The 20,174-nt window shown below is 39.0% G+C and overlaps 2 protein-coding genes and 1 long non-coding RNA gene across 4 annotated transcripts; 1 reads left to right on the forward strand and 2 right to left on the reverse strand.

Annotated features, from left to right (window-relative positions):
* Positions 1-5,637: 5,637 nt before the first annotated feature.
* Positions 5,638-9,848, reverse strand: LOC116248036 (transcription factor bHLH144). Its single transcript, XM_031620604.2, has 4 exons — positions 9,721-9,848; positions 8,223-8,359; positions 7,336-7,516; positions 5,638-7,094 (listed from the first exon to the last, which is right to left on the reverse strand). The coding sequence occupies exon 4, from the start codon at positions 6,875-6,877 to the stop codon at positions 6,095-6,097; it is 783 nt and encodes a 260-aa protein (XP_031476464.1). The 5' UTR covers positions 6,878-7,094; positions 7,336-7,516; positions 8,223-8,359; positions 9,721-9,848; the 3' UTR covers positions 5,638-6,094.
* Positions 9,849-13,676: 3,828 nt separating this feature from the next.
* LOC116247903 (cytochrome P450 72A397-like) lies at positions 13,677-18,372 on the reverse strand. Of its 2 annotated transcripts, XM_031620349.2 has the most exons (6): positions 18,006-18,144; positions 17,478-17,808; positions 16,748-16,968; positions 15,427-15,671; positions 14,823-15,198; positions 13,677-14,624 (listed from the first exon to the last, which is right to left on the reverse strand). In XM_031620349.2, exons 2-6 carry the CDS (start codon positions 17,533-17,535, stop codon positions 14,199-14,201), a joined length of 1,326 nt encoding a protein of 441 aa, XP_031476209.1. In that variant the 5' UTR covers positions 17,536-17,808; positions 18,006-18,144; the 3' UTR covers positions 13,677-14,198. The 2 variants fall into 2 exon arrangements, with proteins under 2 accessions (XP_031476209.1, XP_031476207.1); XM_031620347.2 differs by lacking the exon at positions 17,478-17,808 and having other exon boundaries at positions 18,006-18,372.
* On the forward strand, positions 15,415-15,830 carry LOC126409822 (uncharacterized). The gene is made up of 2 exons (XR_007572612.1): positions 15,415-15,555; positions 15,646-15,830. It is a non-coding gene; the product is annotated as an uncharacterized LOC126409822 (long non-coding RNA).
* Positions 18,373-20,174: the final 1,802 nt, after the last annotated feature.

Genomic DNA, 20,174 nt, shown 5'->3' on the forward strand with positions numbered 1-20,174 from the left:
TTTTCCACTTTTAAAGAACTTGGACTTGGGATGTTGGTTCTTGGTCTAGAAATAAAGAACTTGAGAGTTGCAGTAGTGGCATTGACTCTCTGTTTCACCAAATGCCTCAAGAATTGGTCTTGCACGGATCCTGGGGAAAATCATTCATTCTTGGCATTAATATAACATTCTAATCTTCAACGAAAGCATTGAAAAAAAAATTCTAGAGATGCATTTTTTATGGAACACATGCAGGTGTGATGTAGCGATCATCATCACAGTCTTGGCATATAATTTTCGCAAAAAAAAGCAGCATCAGAAGAAGAAGAAGAAGAAGAAGAAGAAGAAGAAGAAAACAAATAGCACCGTGATTGATTGGTTTTCGACTGGCCACTTGCTGTCTTTGACAAAACACAAAAGAGGGATTTTGAGTAATTTAGTAAGCGAGACTGTGGCTTGCTAAGAAAGAATACAATAATGCTGAGAATAATTCATCAATTAAGCAGTTGCATTCTAGCATCTTTGATCATCGGTCAGCTAAAATGCACCAACTAGAATGTCGAATTTGACTTCCTAGACACCACTGATTCATGTCTTAAATTGCGGCATGTTGGTGTGCCCCCTACACCAAAACACACACACACACACACATATATATATATATATATATATATATATATATATATATGAAGAGAGAGAGAGAGTACAGATGTAGCTGGAATACATAAATCTATATGTTTGACAAAACGTGGCTGAAAATCCAACCAGTGGATTAGGTTCTTATAGCATAATCAACTTATGCTGTTAACTTTTTTAGTTTCTTGGTACCATTGCAGAATTCGATCTACGCATTCGACAAAGTCTTCCAACCTAAATGAAATTCTTCCACATCTTGAAAAAAAAAAAGTGCCGATGGCATAATCTACCCACAGAGTAATTCTTTTCATATTAAAGAAAAGCAAGCAGCAAAAGATTTCCAAGTATCAGAAAACGCCAATTCATGAAATCGAGGCATGCTGGAAAAGATCAAGCTTACTTATGACAAGTTTCAAAATGGGGTTAATTAAATATTATGTGCTTATGTTCGTAACTTTTTCTTTCTTTTAACAAGAGTAGTTGTGGGAAATAATCTAACATTAATAACTTAATTTTACTAATTCATAGCTTTCTCTTTCATTAATCTTTCATTAAGTTAATAACTTTGATAGATTTTTTCCATTGTTAAAATCCTTCTACAATTGTTTTGGCAACCAGGACACTCCAACCTCCCACTACCAATATATAAAACAAAGCTTTTAAAAGAACAGTAATACGAGAATCATCTTCTGAACATTCTTCACTTTTGCTTTGTCAACGTTTGAAAGCCTTATTCACATACATGGTTTCACTATCTTCGCAGCACATGGTTTCCAAATTTATGAAGTTGCAAGCACCACAAGTTGACTGGAAATAGTTTTGTGTATATCAAATCAATGGTGGTTAAGGGCGTGTTTGATAGGTTGGACTTTTATACCAGAGGTGATATAAGATCTTGGGATCTTAAGTTCCAAGGTTTCGGATCCCGTGATTGATAGCGTGAAACAGAAAACTTTCATTTGGAAGAAGAATAACTTAATAATTTCCTTTCCTTTCCCTGACCTCATATCCTTCATTTGGGGCATATTGAGGATCTTAAATTCATGGATATGAAATCTATAATTTGCCAAAATCATAAATTTGAGGTGGGCATCGCATAAGATCCCATTCTCATACTGCGATCCTGAATTATCAAACACCCTAATGGTTATACATTCTTATTCTCTTGTTGAGGAAATAGTGAAACATGAGTACCTATTTTGAATTATTAATCCAGTGTCACAATCTTTTTTGGAGCTTAATCAATTTTTTACTTTATTAGATGGTGTTGACAAATGGTTTTGAGAAAAAAAAAATAGCATTTGCCTCAAGGAGCATAGTGTAGTTGGCCAAGCTAGGGGCTTGTAAGAAGGTAGGTTTCTAGTTTGATTCTCCTGGACACTATGTTCTTATGTCTTAAGGTGGTGGGTGCATCATTTAAGTTAAAGGGTGCACCATTGTTATCACTGACGCCGATGTAGCTCAGGACCCCAGAAACAGGAAGAATGGGGAGACCTTCACCGTTCGGACCTTGTTCCGAGCAGGCATTAAACAACTCCATATATATGGAAAAATTTTGGCAACTCTAGTGCTCCCAAAGATCAAGACACCAATGAAACCACAACACAAGTTCATTGCCAAAAACACCGCCACCTCTATCCGATTGGCTGGGCTTTGCTTCTCGATGTTGAGAGGCCATAAATGTCATATTGTTTGGCTCTGCTCGCCAGTGAGTCAAGTGATCTACTATGAATAAATTGGTGATGTGAAGTTGGACAGATCTTTACATGGGGCCAACTAGCGACCGATCTATCTTGGTTGGTTCCTCGTCATTAAAACTAAAATCCAAAACTAATACAGTAATTGAAATTCATTGATAACATCAATAAATTGACTTGCGAAAACAGATTGACAGGTTTATTGTTCAACGACCAAGCAAAAAAATGTTTCTTGAATGTTGTCTCCTCAAAGCCTCATGGTCTCCACTGATCACCCCTTTCAAAATCATGCAGTTCATGTCAAAATCCATCGAGAATTGCATAGATCTTTAGGAGACCCACTTCTTTAACTTCACCAGAAACCCACTATTGTTGACCTGTATTGATAGATGAAAGTGGGTTGGAAGGAAGACCACAGTTCCACAGTGCTGCAGAAAATGCTTTTTTTTTTCATCCCCATCACATCAACACACTATATAATCATAAATATTGAGATTCTCTTTGATGAAACTGACACCCACTTGAAGTTTTTGGACTACATTTTCTTCCTCATGAGCATGTCCATAAATTGGTATCAGACATCCATTACTTTCTGCTTTAATTGAATTTCGCAGTGTGTACTTCATTGCATTGCCTTCATCATGCCTACATCATACATCCATTTATAGGGCACATATGAATTATTCATGATAGAAAGGTACCAAACTTTTGGTGCCATTTGGGAATATTGTCTTGCAGAGCAATGTCTTGTTCAATGTGGCAATAATTGTCATGAGGAAACCAAAGGGCCAGGCCTTGTGGCCTTCAAAAGTCAATTGTGGCATTTCCAAGTGGCATCAAAGTTTCTTTGTGGCTTGTAACTGTTTGGACTTTGTGTTGTGTTAGGGTACTCTTTGGAGTGTGATGGGGCCATTTTACTTGCCACAATTTGGCCATACTCAACAGCCATAAAAAAGAGGCCTGTCTATTTCCCTTCCCACTAAAGTGTATTGAGTCAAGGCTCTCTCTCTCTCAGCCTCTCTCAAACTTTTGTGTGTGTGTATATATATATGTGTGTCTGTGTGTGTGCGCGTGTGTGGGTGTGTTTATCGTTTGCGTGAAGACTAAAAAGCATGTTTAAGTTTGTAAAGTATGATCATGGTTTTTTTTTTTGTTTACTAAAGCAATACACTTCTTTGTGAAATATTGTTTAAGTTTTCTTTCACTTGCAGTTGGTTTAGTATGTCCCTTGTCTTTGATCAACCATGAATCTACCATGAATCAGTAGCAGTTGAGTGGGAATATAAGTATTTGCTAGGGATATGGGTACAGACTGATCTGATCTGAACAAGCTAAAAGCATGGAAATTGAATTTGGGTTGAGTTGGGTATGGCAAGAAAGGTTGATGTGCTCAAAACTATATCCAACCCATTTAAGCCCCTGACTAAGGGGGCTGTTTGTTTCTACTGCACATAGGATTGCCTTTCCTGCGAAGCTGTTTACACTGCAAGCAGAAACTATTTGATTCGATTTTCAGAAACAACCAGACCCTAAATTTTGCATAGGAAAACATTTCCCTGGGATGAGTTTGGGGAGAATTTCATTTTCGTGTAGAAACCCCAAATGCCTGCAAGGGAAAACATGGAAATTGATCATATTGGCATGAAGATTTGGAAATCATCACCAATTTTTTCACCTCAAACTTACTGTCTTCCTCTGCTTGGATGTTCAGGATCCCATGGCCAATTTGTTTCATTCACAGATGTTAGAAATAGTGCCAAGAACTAAGAGCCTAGATGGTTAGAACATGGTTAGGATTTTGATATTTTTTTTTTTTTTTTGCTGAACTCGAACAGATATTAGATTACATCAATATTAGCATTAGAGGCTAAGTCACCACTGGTTTCACTTTACAAAGTGGCCCAACCACAAGGACTCTTTATCCAGATTCTCTCTCATCAGTACACTGACAACTTAAGCATGGCTACATGTGGTAGGTTGATGGCTGACACAAACAGGTGGTGACCTGATCTCAGACTCTTAGTATCAATATCAAACATTTGCATCCATAACAAGAACTGTTCCTCAAATTGTAGCTTTTGCAGAACAAAGACTCCTTGGATTTATTGTATGAAAATTGAAAAAGCTCCTTCTACAGAATGTGGGAAAACAGCCCATGTTTCATGGAACAAATTTGCACTGCAAGAAGGTAATTTCACATTGCACTTCAACCAGTTCTAAAAGCAGCTGTTTGCTACATCTTCTGCTATCCTTATGATTTTCTATATCTGTTCCCTAGACTATAATTCAACCTCTCTTAGCATAGGCAACTGGTCATGAGTTCAACCCTCATTGTGAGCAGACTTATTTTTTTGTACCCTTCTGAAGGTCCTTGGGCCTCAAAGGCCATTCAGCCTGCATTCGATGGCCAGCCCATGACATTGCCAATAGCTTGGCATCTCCATGCTTCTTCCTCCCTCCTCCCTCTTAGAGCGACGGCCATTAGGGTTCAGTGCTGGTGGAGGTGGGTTCACTCGTCATCCAAAAGTGAAAGAGCAAAAAAGGAAGAGAGAGGGAAAAGATATAATGTAGGATAGCATGCACAGTAGATCAGACATAATACAAAACACAAAAGTACCTATGGGCGATTAAAAATATTTGATGAATGTAACTGCACTCTATATTATAAAGCGAAACACAGTGGTGTTACATCATGATATCACATTAATATGCAATTGGCTTTTCCTTAACCAGGAAGAAATTTTTTTTCATGAATCCGTTGACAAAAACCAACTTGATAACAATGGGAACCACTAAAAACGAGTGAACCCCATCAGAATCCAGAAGCATATTTCAAACTTTAATTTGCCAATTAGTTATAGTAATCAACGTCTGGTGCCTCATCACTCCTGATGAATCACACTCATAGCGGAACCGACTTTAAGGCACCTTACTCCGTTAATATTTTTTAATTTGCCTGGACCTTGCATATAAAGCCCAAAAAAAGGAAACGACGCCACTTGGAATCGCGCTCCCCATGTTTGTCTTTATCACCGGTCCTGTACAAAGTTGATTTTGGAGTGCCGCTAAAACGACCTCCCACCTTCATAAATTGCAGGCTGCTGACTTTTTACGAGATGGGTCACCGAATATTCCCCGATTAATCACCATAACCCATTAAAAACCCTGTCAGTGGTTACACCAACCATCGTTCCCTAGCATTACAAAAGCAATTATTCCGGTAACCATCCACACTTGATGCCCCCGATGGCGACAGCCACACTTTCACTAGCAAATTGCCATAAAAAGTAGACATAATGAGACTACAAAAGGAAGACTCATACACTGGAAAGTAAGCTCATTGAGAGAAGTTTATGCATAAATAAACCGATTAAAGACATAAAGAACAACGGCGACACAGCACGTTGCCTGATAATCCTCCTAAATAAATAGCACGAGACGGACCTGGGGAGGGAAGGGTCTCATCTTTCAAGGCCTGAGATATTTCCCCAATATTATTTCTTATCTCCTATTGGTGGTCCACTGGGAGCTTCGCCGCTGGATTCAGCAAACGCGGTTAAGACTTTTGGAATTTAGACGCCACTCTTTTCCTGTTGAATCACTGAAAATATTTTCACGCCCACATGAGAATCTCTTGCTGAAACGCTAAACTCCATGACAAACGAAACTCTGAAACACTAAGACTAACTGTAAGATTCAAATGTCGCTCTTCTGTATCCTTATAGGTGCAGGGACCTAGTGCATACAGCAGGGTGGGTCCAAGCAAAGCGGCACGCGCCGCATCACATCAGCCCGAGTTCTTTCACTTCCATTTTCAACAATTTCAGATACCTCAGAGCCTCGTCCAGGACATCCGCAGTATCCATTCTCTCGCCGCAGGGTAGGATTTCCCTCAGTGCTTCTATCATTTTCTGCACTCTCTCCTGCGTGTGGTCTGCATCAGCACTTGCAGAGATTGGATTCTGCTCACGTGCAGCAGTACCTGCAATGTCTCTTGAAGTTGCAGTGGACAATGTATCTGCCGAAGTGCTGCTTTGGTGCTCCCACGGGCTTCGACCTGTACTGACCTCTTCTTCTTCATCAACATCTTCATCGGAGCTCAGCAATGCGTCAATATCTCTTGTGTCTTCTTTGAAAGAACTTTCTTTGCTTTCACCATCGTTCTCGTGGAAGCAAGTGTTGTGGAGGCCTAAAGTTGCGATTCTATCTGAGAGTGAAGGATGGAACATCATTCTGCTCCTATAATCAGTTTGATCAAAAATAATGAAATTCTTAGGGCAGTTGCTGCAAGCCTGAAATTCAACCGCGTGAACCGGATTCATTTGTTGCCCACAAATTATGTCTTCACCAGCAGCCACATTGCAAGCTGCAGGTTCTAACCCGTGACCCACAGCCATGTCTTGATTGCCCTCATATAGCTCAGGTGATAACCTTGGGAGGCGTTGTGCAGAGGAAGAGTCTCTGTTGGAGTACATATCATACCCACCATCCAGTACTCCAGGAAATTCATTAAAGCCCCACCCAGATCCATATTGAGGATGTGTGGAATTTGTGTTCCAGTCCATCCAAAACTAAACACAAGGAGGTAAAGCTGTCGCCAAATAAGAACAGAAAAACTGATGGTCGTACTGCTGAGCAAGAGGATGTTCACCTATTGTTCATAACCATTCTAATGCTTCCATTTTCATAATTTTGCACCACCAGAAAGTCAATAAAAACAGATCTACCGTATAATGCTTTGCTCTACGTAACCGGCTTAAGCAAATGACGGAAATATTCAGCCTGTGAAAAAAGGAGAGAAAATACTTAAGAGAGAACAAACTACAAGTGGATGGACTGCTGAACATAAGAAATTCACTTTGTTAGTTCGAGTCTTCAAATGAACAAAACATAGAAGACATTGAAAATCTAGCACAAACCCAAGGTTTGTGGAAAAACTCAGAGTCTGCCATTGCTGGTCCAGGGTACACTCCAACCAACATTGCCATAACCAATCAAACATCATACTGTAAAGGAACATTACCTGACAAATCTGAAGGGATTGGAAACATGCATTTACAATGACAATCATTATAAGATTCTTGACTTCCTTCTCTGTTTGGAATCTGTTTAAATTGACTATGATGTACATCATCACTTCCTCAGGTCCAATATCAATAACCAGGTAGAGGCTTGGGCACTTCGACTTGTGGAGATAAAATAACCTGGATATAACAATGATCAGTAATGCAACATAACTTTCAACATCAAAAAAGATCATGAAATCAACCAGCTTCCAGATTTCCTCACATTGAATTCCTGTAATGCAGCAAAAAAAAGGAAAACATTGAAAGGCAACATAGATTACACAGTGTCCTCACAAATAATACAGTACCAGAGCCCAGTTCAAAGAGACAATAATGATGAGAGACAACATCAATAAAAACGACGAAAATTTATATGACAAAACAGGAAAAAGGGGATATGAGGAAACAAAAGCAAACCAGTAAGCAGCTTCGTGCGATGTAAGCACTATATCTAACAACATGCGATGTAAGCACTATATCTAACAACATGCGATGTAAGCATAATTCCTAACAATATGTCAACACACACACAACAGCAATGCAATTTGGAAACAAACACTTCAGAAGCTAATAACAATTTCATGGAATTTATGATTAAGTCCTCGTGAACAACAAAAATAGGAAGTTGATAACTTAATTGACATTAATGAAGCCGTCACACAACCTACCCCCTTAAAAAAGCCATCTGCAAAGGATGAAGATAATAAAAGCAAGTTTATTTAATGCTTTCCAACTTATGTTCTAGTGAACTGATCCCAAAGTAATGATAAAACAGAAAGCAATAAATTGGAAATCAAAATAAGGTGCGACAGAAATTCAGAGTAAAAAAATCATAAGATTTTACCAGGAAATTTAGACTTCTATAGTATAACACGAAAGATCACAAACAACCGAACCGAGCGGCGACTGAAACTCGTAAAGCAAGACAACCAAGGCATAGTGCTGAATTTTAGCTCCTCGTACTTCTTCTAAAGCACCATTCTGTTCAGGAAATGAGAAACCAAATAAATAAATCAAAAATTACCTTGCATGTTTCCAGGGACATTAAACCCTAAAAAATATCATTTCCTGATATTCTTAAAGAGAAATTATATACACGACAGGCAAATAAATAAAGATGAATAACCTGAAGAGAAGAATGTATATAATACAGATGAAAAGTATCAGATATGAAGAACCATCTGAGACATGTAAAGAACGTGATAATACCCTTGGCTATAGAAAAAGAAACTTTCACAATCATATCAAAAGAATGAAAACGAATGAATCCAATTCCTCGTAGTTAACAATTAAAACTAGGTTTTTAACGAAATCAGTATGAACTCTAAACCCCAAGGATTAAATTCCACAAGTAGTTATAGAAGGTCATGCCAGCTTTCGTACATGAATCTGGAAGGAAACGATGCTTTGGCGCACAATAGAGGAAAAGAACAGGTATATTAGAAGAAGGGTAACACGAGGCATTATTATACGAAAATAAGAGACAATATAGTCAACGATTAGTACGTTCATGCACCACCAAAACCTTTTACAGAAAAAAGTTAAAAGTGGAAAACGTACAGAAACGGAGGAACTTAGAGAGCTAGTTTTCCTAGAAAAGTGGGGAGGAACAAATGAGAAAGAAACAAACTTTTTTGATTGCAGGTATACATACACAAGATCAGACAAAGAGAACTTAAATACTATGATGAGATCAAATTCAGTGACAAAATATTCCAAGGCAGCAAAAAACATCGGAGGTTTTAATCATTCTATATGGACTATAAAATAAAATTTAGGTTCAGAAACTACACTTTAACGAGAAAAATAATCATAAAAAATAGTATACAACAAGACTGCACCAGGCTGTCCTTTTAAGTGTTCAATCAATGGAAGAAAAGAAAAGATACTCTAGCGAAAACGAAATAACATATATAACAGTAAAAACGTACAACACAAAGCTAGGTTTTGTCCTTCTCTATCCGCTTTTTGTTATCAGCAGTGAAACCACCATAAGATTATATGGAATCGAGAAACGGTGAAAGTCCTTGGGAGAAAGGGCGATAACAAGTAACCCAAAGATTCAGAGAAGAACAACCATAAAAAACCCTTCTGAAGGCCCAATTCTCAATTGAGATCAGAAGGAATCCAAAATCCATCACACTCAATTAGAAAGTTGAAGCAAATCATCCGTTGGTTCACCGTAACCGCTATCAACACCAAAAAATCATCCAAAAATTCGATCTTTCACAAGAGAAAGAATTGTAATGAACCAAAAGAAATGCAATAAATCAATCAAAAGCGATCAGATCCACGTCAAATCAGCGTATAAACTCCTAAACGCAACAGACGGTCAACCAAACCTTTGTATAAATCGGCCGAACGACGTTGCCGGGGAAAAGCGAGATGTTCCCGAGGACAAACCCGCGAATCGAAATGGGGAAAAAAACCCTAAAAGGACGAAATGCTGGACGAGAGAAAAGCGAAGCAAAGAATGAGCAAGGCGGGCGAGGTGGATCCTTATATAGGGGATCGCAGCGAACGACGCCTTTAACCCGAGACGAGGGTTCGAACCCGAGATCGGCTTAACCGTGGTTAGTCTGCGGGCATAAGTTTATGCCCTCGATGGACGTGTCTCCAACTGGCGAATCGTGGCCGTCCGATCATCACCAGACCTTTTCCCTTCTCGTCTCCCGCCAAAAGCGGGCACAATGTCGACCGTCCGATCTCACTCAGTCAGACTTTTGCAGAGGGCGTCAGACGTGCGAACCCTTCGGGTCGGGCATATCTGGTTGCGTACCCGAACCGAAACCTGATCACTCTGCGCTCAACTGGCGTGAGGCCTATTATCGGATTTGGATCTTCTTTAATTCGTATCCATATTAAATTAATTGCATATTACACGTGTCCATCAAAGTAAACAATCGCCTTTTCTCTAAATTGTGGGAGGAGCACTTTGATTTTAAAAACAGACGTTGTGAATAATAAAGTTTGAATCCAAATTCATATTTAAAACAATATATAACTACGATATAGTGGCCGGTATGTATTTATCCACAATACTTTTGTACGGGTTTACTTTAAGCACACAACCAAGCACACAACCGAATCCAAATCACATTGTCAATACGTTAAGAAAATTCAAACTATATGAATATCGCGTATATAATATCTTTTTTGTTTCAAAAGAGAACTCACATTCGAATATGATTGGATCTAAATTAGAATTTGAATGTCACTTTTTAAATGTGAAGTCTATTTGATTTTTTTAATTGGATGTCAATTTTTTTTATATCCAGTTATTTTCAAGCAAGTTGGGCAGAATGTTCAATTTGAATATGATATGTTGACATCCCATAAATGTTTTAAAAAGAAATATTTCATTTGGATAAAATAATGAAACTTAGCTTTTAAGGGGATTGGGCAACATACACAAAGAAAGCTGATAAGACTTTCATTTGAATTTCTAGAACTTCAATTCTATGTGCTGCAAACAGACGTTTATTGACGTGCAAGTTGAAGCATAATGATGAAGATAGGTATCTCAAAGCACCGAAAGTAGGCACTATACCTTATAAGGATAAAAAGTTATTTAGAAGTTTCAACTCTGTTCTAGGCAGTATGATAAAATATTCCTTTTACTTCCCCAAAGATTTTAAAACTCGGATATCCAAACATCATGTAATTGCCATGTTGATCACGGTCAGCTGGCTAATTGAATTCTAGTCGTGGATGAAGAGTCCAAGTGCTTCATGCAGGTCGCCAAACGAGTCGTTGTTCACCCCTACTTCAAGGGGCCATGGTCGAATGATGGCAATAGAATCCACTGCATATCGAGAGTGTCGGGTTTTTATTTTTGTCTTCAAAAATTTTTGGCTAAGCGGCACTAGTAACAAATTTTAAAATTTTGAGGAACATGAACATGTAAATAAAAAATTATCCTCAAGTGTGAATATAAAACTAAGTTTTTTTTTGTTCAGTGTGTGGTCAATTGACCACACGTTGCCTACACTCGCCTCACCATATGCGTAGCTAGCAGTCACAGGCCTGTGGATAACTATTTTATGGTTCTCATTGTAACAGTACACTAGAGTCACAACTGATTTATTTAAAGTTTGTAACCCATCTCTTAATGGGTGACCGGGCCCTCTCGTCCACTATGAGATCATGGGTTTGGCTCATGGCCACAACCCAACAGAACTATGGCCCAAAAAGGAGGGATCAAACCGTAGGCGGAGCTACATATAGGCTTGTGTGGGCAGTTGCCCACACCAGCTTCTCAATTTTATTTCGTTTTTACATTAAAATCATTTAATATTTATTTTGTTATTAATTTTATTTCGTTTTTACATTAAAATCATTTAATATTTATTTTGTTATACATGTAAGTGCCTCTTCAAGTATAAAAACTTGTGAATCAGTGTCCATTCAAAAAATTTTTCTGACTCCGCCATAATCAAGAACATTCATTAAAAGGGTTGTCTGAATGCAAGGGGGTGAAAGAACTGCAGAACTTACATTCAACTTGTTCCGATGGATCAAAACATGTGTTCCCAAGACCCTATAACTTATGTTTCATGTTCTGCATTCTCGAAATATGTTCGGGAAACTGTGGAACACATAGAACAAGGTGTTTTCACGCACTTGAGGATGACAATTCAAACACTCTCTAAAAGAAAATCAACGGAAGAAGGCTTCTTAAACCGGAATTTTAGATATATGAAACTGTTCTTACATGGGCAGCATGGTGAATGAAGAATGATTTTATCTTGGGAGAGCGATTATGATGCAACAAAAATGAAGATTATCTACTTGGAAATTAGGACCCGAAAAAACAAATCAACATAAGCAAGATGGTTTAGAATATTAACGACCTTCATGTCAAAATTTAATGAGTTTTATCAACATTTTTGAGTCATTTTTCTCTTTCTTTTTCAAATAATGAGCTTCATGTCTAGAAGTATAAGAATCGACAAGACAAATCCATCGAATAACTTGCCCATCTCTTTTCTACTTTGATGTTTGTTCACATAGTTTTATACGCATTAACATTAGAAGATAGCCGCTAGTTCGTAATTACGTTAAAAAGGAGACTATTTTCTATATAGTTTATAAGACGCGCACATTTGCGCAAAAAACTTCAAAAGAGAAAACTGGAGCAGATGGTTGTTTCCCTCTAAATCTCAAACCTAGAGCCTCTCTTTCTCTCTCTCTCTTTCTCTCTTTCAGGTGGAACCCTCGCTGCTAGCCGCCCAGAGACTGCGTTTCTCCGGCGTCTCTCTCTCTCTCTCTCTCTCTCTCTCTCTCTCTCTCATTTGTGTGCTGTGCATATTCCCTGTTGCTCTCTTGGTGGGTTTACCAGTCCAACCACTAGTGATTGCTGTGGATGTGCACGGTTTCCTGGATACTGAAATCAGATTCTGGGTACAGCAGATTGGGCAAGATGCTCCCCAAGTCGGTTCACGTGCGTGTAGTTGGAGCTATGAGTTAAAACCTCGGTTAATGCAAGTCCCTTCTCTCTGAAATCACACATTTTTCTTCTTTTCTGAAACTAAGTTTCCATGGCAATTTGTTCATCTAGTTTTGTACTTCTTTTCCTTTCAGTTTGTTTTCTCTGCTCACTAAGAATTGATAATATCTGCATTTTTTTTGCTGAACGTGTTCTGTGGTCACTCCCAACGCTTGGAGTTCCTAATTGGTAGCCAAAAATTCGTGCTTCTGCTCCAATGACGAAGATCTGGATAACGTCAATGATGGGGTTGGGGGAAAATCCTGTAGCATTAGTGGTGTTGCCTACTGCAGCTGGTTAGCGATTCTTGGCCCTGTGACGGGGCATGACCTAAACCGTACTCATTTGATTCCGCATGATCTCTACTTTTTGAGTATTAGTCTTCTTAGCTTTCTTCATCTTCTCCCAAAATATGTATTTTACGTTTCATGTTTGGATGCGTGCTGGGAAACTATTTTTTGGGTTCACGACGAGAACTAGATAGGAAATATTCATTAATTAAGGTGAGTTGCTGCAACCTTTTTCTTTTATCTGTCTTAACAGTTTTGACGGTCTTCTTTAATTTTATTTCTTTTAGCGAAGATTGTTTTTCCCGTCAGCCCGCTAAGAATGTTCTGCTGACAACTGATGCCAACTTTTCTCCTATTTTTCTTTTTCGAATTTTATGGTTCTTTTCTGAATTTTCATTCAAGAAGTTGCAATAGTAACCCATAGTTATTAAAATGATGAAATGAGGCAGGTACTGCTGACAGGTTGCATTGACCAGATGGTTCTCCTGGTGCGACTACATTTTGTAGATGTACCGAGCATCTTGGTTAGTACTGAGTGATTGAGCAACCAACTGCTATCTGATTCTGTTTCCCTGGATTTGCAACTGAATTTGCTTGATTTTGGACATTTTTCTGAATTTACTTATCGGAGATCTTATAGGAGACCTCTATAATGGTTTGTAACTTGATCTTCAATATAAACTGCTTTCTGAGTTTTAGTTATGTCTTCCATCTTGCATTTCTTCACTTTAAAAACTGACAGGCTTGTTGATTCTGATCATGGTACTGAAGTCATGCATACATTCCCGGAAGATTTTACATCCTAACAGAGTTTTTGGTTATTACTCACAAGCAAATGACCTTACAAAACTTGACAGTTTCTGTAATGAAAACATAGGAATAGTTCTGCTCCCATAGACTACAAACTAGCATGCTTGCAGGAGTGTGTGAGTGTGTGCGCGTGAGAGAGAGAGAGAGAGAGAACGTGCATGCATAGAGATACACACGAGCCATCTTTAGTATACTATATCAACGAAGCTGATGCAGGTGATTGGCAGCTTGCTCAAACACGGTGGAAGATGATTGGAGCTCCATATTGGGGTTGCAGAGTTACAACAGTATGTGGAGCGTGAATATAGGATGGTGAGAGCTCGAAGGAGAAATGCTGCAGAATCATGGCTAGTGCCATCCTCGCCTCGATTAGTGCAAATGACTGACCAAGGCAGATACGGGGACCTGAACCAAATGGAAAGAATGCCAGCTGATGCGTTGATGCATTTGAAACTCCTGATGAGAATCTCTCTGGTTTGAATTCATCTGCATCATCACCCCAAACCTGCTGATCATGATGAATCTGGAGTATTGGTAACACCAAGCGCACTCCTGGCGGAAGGGTGAGACTTCCTACTTGGATTGACTTGTATGTATACCTGGCTATGAACACCGCTGGAGGGTATAGTCTTAGAGCTTCATACAGAATCATAGTCACCTGTGGTGCAGTTTGACAGTGTTACAGTAAGAAGTGGCAAAAATTTGGAATTAAACAAAACGAGACCTTGAACTGACAGCAGACCTGATTTGTTATCTGATGCTAGTCTGTCATGATCGATTTAATTCATCAGGTAGGAGCTTGTCCTAAATTTTAATGGCTTGTTTACACAAACCTCACAGGAGAGAGAGAACTTACAGTCTTTAGGTGGATTAAGCCATCGAAAGAAGGAGTGCTTTTGCCGCATACTTGAAGAACCTCATCCCTTGCACGAGCCTGCCACGAAGGATGCATAGAAAGTAGAATCATCGTCCATGTTAGCAGTACTGATGTTGTCTCCTGACCTGCAAAGTAAAAAAGTCTGCATTCTTCTATGACTTCATCTCTTGTCATTCCCTTACCACCATGCTGGTCATGGTTTTTATTTGATTCTAACAATAAGCCCAACAGATCGTCATTTTTAGCAATTCCCAACATCATCTCTTTCTCTCTTTTGTCAATTATGCTATTAAGTGTGGAAATAATCTTCTTGTTCAACTCCCTTCTTCTGAGATTCTTCTTTGTAGGTAAGAATCTGTCACAGTGGCATATACACTTAATTTAGGGTATTTTCTGGTAATAATGCTGCAAAAGTGAACATAGTACTACACAACTATGCAATGTTGAGAATGCCATTTGTGAACGTGAAAAAAGCGATGCTAAAGCATACTGCATCTAGGATGTCTTTTCTGCTTTGATGTTTCTGTGTTTCTGTGTTTCTGTTGTTTTTTTAAATTTACGAGGAAGAAAGATATGCTTTGACCTGAATCCTGGGATGAAAAGTGTTCGAAAGCTTTGCAAGAGCAAGTCATCTGCTTCATTCTGCAGCTGAAACATGTACTTCCCTTCTTCATAGCTACTTCCAAAGGCTGTTCTAGAAATGACATCTGCAGTAAGTTTCTGAAACTCCTCAGATACATTCAGCTTACAAGATCCTTGAGGCCCAATTGATTTTTCCCATCTTTGGATTAACTCTTGACAGCTGAAAGAGAATGATGGCAGCATTCCCTGTATGAATAAACCAATTGGGGAACTTATAACATGATTAAATATGGTTGTGGAGTCTGAAAAAATTGTTGGGCAACTTTTTTCTTACTGTAAGCGGGTGCTAGAAAATGAATATACTTTGATGAGTAGGGTGGTAGAACCAGAAATCATTCATTTCAATCTTCTCATCTATGGTTTTGGTGAATCATTTACATGCCTTTGTTGAAACATTCTGTTTTCAGAAACCCCCATGGTTGCGTTTAGTACTTGGTGAAGACGAGCTGTTCAGTGATCGAATCTTTGTGGAGAATGGCCATATAACTGCTCGTTGTAAATTGCTTTGTCGGTCATCAGACAACTGTTGGGTGTTAATGCTAAAAAACAGAGGATGCATAACTGACTAGATAAGTGTGGCTATTAGCGTGTTTACATTTTCTAATTTTTGTTAATGTTTTCTTACACAACCAAATTGTACAATAAAAGATGCCATTCAACTAAATTACTCTAGCGGTTACCTCTGTGGAAGCCTGATTACGGTAGAAAATGAGAAGAAAGTGGACCCTGCAGAACCAGTATTTTTGAGATAGAAATTGGAAAGCCAGATTTTGAAACTTGTAGAGAAGAACCTTTACTCGTTAGTGTACTATCATCAAACAGTAGCAACATTGACAAGACCTAATAGGTACTTCCCATTGCTGAATGCGTGAAACAATCAATGAGTAACCTAATCTTAATTCGTTGGTTTATACAGCTGCAGCTTAGGTTTGTGGAATGAATGATGACTGTTATTGAATCAGTGCGATTGTATGTACAGTCATGACCTGTTGCAAGTCTTTTAGGTTTTATGACCAACTTTGTCCGCTCTCTTCCAACAACCAAATTTAGATGGTGGGCAGCCATGGATGATAAGCAAGTTCTGCACCAATTTTTTCCTATATATTTTTGCACACTAGGAACTACACTTGGGCAGGAGGAAGACTTTTCCTAGTTTTTGCCTAGCAGTGTTAAAGGCTTGAGGCTACCACCTTCTATCTTAGGGAATATGGCATTGTGCAGGAAGCAGCTTTTCGGCTGTCTAGATTTTTAAGAGCACAAACCTTCAACTTCTCCATATGGAAAGCGGAGTGAACAAGCCTTCTTCTTTGCACCCATTCTTCGCCGTCCAAGCCGAGCAGGCCCATCGCTAGGATTTTCAATGCATTTGGTTGAGGCGGCTTGTGAAAGTGACCAAATTTGTTCAGAAGAACTTCTTTGACCATTTCTGGATCCATAAGGATGACCTGAGGAGTTTTCCCAAACCAGTGGAAAGATATTTTACCTGCAGTTTTTTTTGTTAAATCAAATCAAATTTTGAAAAAGATAAGTGAGTTTCTTGGCAACCATGAATCAAATAATATTTGTGAGAACAAGATTTGTACGAGGAGATGATGGACCGATAGCTGTTTGCGCATGCTTGATTATGCTCGAGGGCATGCAAGACATTTCATTTGAAGTTTGAATATCTCAATTGTGAGTTCTTTTTATCCAAAATTAACAACATATATAGATGTGATCTTCATATTTAAGCAGTGAAGGAGACCAAATTTTTCTGCTGAGGGGCGCCTGAGTCATCGACCCAGGTCTGGTGCATGTGGCTGGACACGAGTCCAGCTTCATCACCATGTAACTTTTGATGCAGCCTGCACTTTACTTCGCTACTGCATTTGAGAACAAAAAACAGATGTTCTTTGAAATTCAAAATTGATAGTTTAGACACTTTGACTTACGAAACCATACTTCTATATTCAATAAATGTTCTCCAGGCTGAAGGGAATACAACAAGCAAACCTGGGTCTGGCGGTGGCAGCTCCAATGACTGGACCCAGAACTCAGGTCCACTCTTCATTTAAAACCTGCCGGCCCATGTGGGCAGTGCGACTCTGCCACTAGTTAAAATATATCAAACAAGGACATCATATTTGTGCTGTTAGCATAACAAAAAGCTGTAGTTAAGGGCATGTGGTCGGCCAAGGCTGCTTGGCAGGAGATCAGAGGCTCGAACCCCCCGGACTCCCATCCTCGCATAAGCCAAGGCAGGTCTCTCTGAAAAGAGAGGAGTCACATAGTTTTATGCACCTGGGTGAGCGATGAAGTTTCTGAACTAGATTACAATTTCTCTCTGCAAAAACAGAAAACAAAAAGCTTAACAACAGTTTGAAAAACAGCTCTCCACTCAGGTCTCAAAGCAACCCTCGACTTGAACTCGACTTGAAAAAAGAAAGCTTCGGCCTCTTCCATGTATCTTCCCTAATTTTAACAACACTGTAAAAACTCTTTCTGGTTATAAAGAACAGCACGATTTTTTTGCTGACATACCATACTTATGAACGCATTCATGAAAGAAAGGCATGACACGGTTCACGATATCATGTGAGAAGAACTCCATTGGCTTGGACTTGGCTTGATCTTGCATGACGAGAAATTCCCTCAAGTTGCCAAGAAATAGCTTGTAAGGGCAGCCATGGATCCCTTGCCTCTTGAAGGCCTCTGTATACTGCTTCGGCTCCCACCACAGTGACCGTGCTGCCGTGAGCAGCAGCCATGAGAGGCAGCAGAGGAGAGCTACTACAGCAACGAAGAAGAAAATGGCTGCCACCATGATAGTTTCTCCGCTGCTGGTGATTGACCTTCAACTGTACATGATGAAGATGACGGCCACATGGTTGGAATTTATATGTATCCATTTGGAGCAAGTATCTTGGGCACCAAGTGACAATTATATCTAGCTGCACGCTGCCGCAAAATAAATATACATACACTTGTCCTCTAGCCATTAAAATTTTTCGTTGGCGTTCACCTTTTAGACAGAATGTCAAATGCAAGCCTTATATTTATGTTTTCTCTGGTATAAGCCTCACTTTTTAGAACAGTTTGGTAATTGGTTGCTTGCTTAGGACTGGTCTTCTATCAAGTTCCACCAGCTAAACAAAGTCAGTTCAGACATTGGCACTTTTTCTTTTTCCACTTTTTATTCAAAAAAGTGAAAGTTATTTTATCAGCTTAAAAAGGCAATATTAGAGAGAATACAGTTTCAATATGACATAATTTTAGTTATCTACAAGAAGGATGGGTGTGAGAGTCTGCTCATACATGTTGACTTGAGCTTTAGGAGGTTTGTTTGGCACCAGTAATAAATTGTTCTTAGTTAAAAAAACTGTTTAAAAATTGAATTAAAATTATGAAACCCTATAAAAACAACATGTTATGAATGCCAAACGACTGCTAGAGAGATTCATTTTACCCATTCCTATGTAACCTGTTTTGATAGTGCATGGCGCCTCAAGGGGCATAGCGTAGCTGGTTGAGCTAGGGGCCTGTACTAAGGCAGGTCTCTAGTTCGATTCCCGTGGGCGTTATGTTCCTGTGTCTTAAGGCGGTAGGGCGCGGCATCTAAGATGAAGGGTGCACCGTTGCTATCGCCGACACCGACGCAGCTCAGGACCCCGGAGACAGGGGGAATGGGGGGGCCTTCGGGCCTTTTTCGGGCGGTGGGATTAATACCTCTTGCTCACCCGGATAGTGCATGGCATGGGATAGAAATAAATGAAAACCATGTGCTTCATGTGAATTTGTGTTAAAAATCGACCTGTCAATGAAAGTTACCCTTTTTTATTGAACGTTGACGAAGAAGCGGTGACAGTGAGAGGGGAAATCTGTGTGCTGCTCTCGTGCCAAACCACCCTTCCTTCCATTTTCCGGATAACCGGAGGTTGGAAGTTCACCTGGTTTTTAATTAGATTGCTGCAAAATGTAATGCCAATTCAACCCTCCCTCTCGTTATTTTTTTTTTTCATTTTCGCCTTCTTCTCTCCAAAATTGTCTCTCTCGCGCTCTCTCTCGTTCTTTTCTTTCTTCTCTTACGGCCAAGCTTCTCTCTTTTTTTTTTCTTTAAAAAAGAGGGAAAAAAAAAAAAAAGAAAACGAAACTTAAAAATGCATGTTTTCAGGTCCAAATCAATAGACTAGATGCCTGGTAGATAGCTAACGTAAGCAGGCACGCATATATATATATATATATATATATATATATATTTGATTACGCCGAGCTTAGCGTCGAGAAAATAGCTGATATGCTGATGTGTGGCGGACACATTTTTTATTAAAAAATAGAAAAGAAACGATGCTTGGCGCACACAAAAGAAACGACATGACATGACAACAAACTTAATGAGAGTCGCGATCCGTGTTCTTTCAATAGCTGAGGATCTTTTGCTCTCTCTTTCTCCATATATATAAAAGTAGTAGAATGCAAATATGATGTAGATATTCTTACCAATGGGATAACCATCTGACATGTAAGAAGATGGACACTATTTTATATTTTTATATTTGACCAAATTCAAAGTCCAAATAAATTAAGTAATATCCTGGGATCTTTTGCTCTCTCTCTCTCCATATATATATATATATATTAGTAGTAGAATGCAAATATGATATGATGTAGATACTTCTTACCAATGGGATAACCATCTGACATGTAAGAAGA

The sequence above is a fragment of the Nymphaea colorata genome, chromosome 2 (assembly GCF_008831285.2).
Source record: "Nymphaea colorata isolate Beijing-Zhang1983 chromosome 2, ASM883128v2, whole genome shotgun sequence".
NCBI classification, from domain to species: domain Eukaryota; kingdom Viridiplantae; phylum Streptophyta; class Magnoliopsida; order Nymphaeales; family Nymphaeaceae; genus Nymphaea; species Nymphaea colorata.

Excerpts from the sequence above, each read along its gene's own strand:
- LOC116247903 (XM_031620347.2), bottom strand. The coding sequence starts at position 18,288 with ATGGTGGCAGCCATTTTCTTCTTCGTTGCTGTAGTAGCTCTCCTCTGC. Across the intron at positions 16,969-18,005 it reads TGAATGCGTTCATAAGTATG|GTAAAATATCTTTCCACTGG; the intron begins GTATGTCAGCAA and ends AAAAAACTGCAG. Across the intron at positions 15,199-15,426 it reads CTTTTCATCCCAGGATTCAG|ATTCTTACCTACAAAGAAGA; the intron begins GTCAAAGCATAT and ends CCACTGTGACAG.
- LOC116248036 (XM_031620604.2), bottom strand. The coding sequence starts at position 6,877 with ATGGACTGGAACACAAATTCCACACATCCTCAATATGGATCTGGGTGG.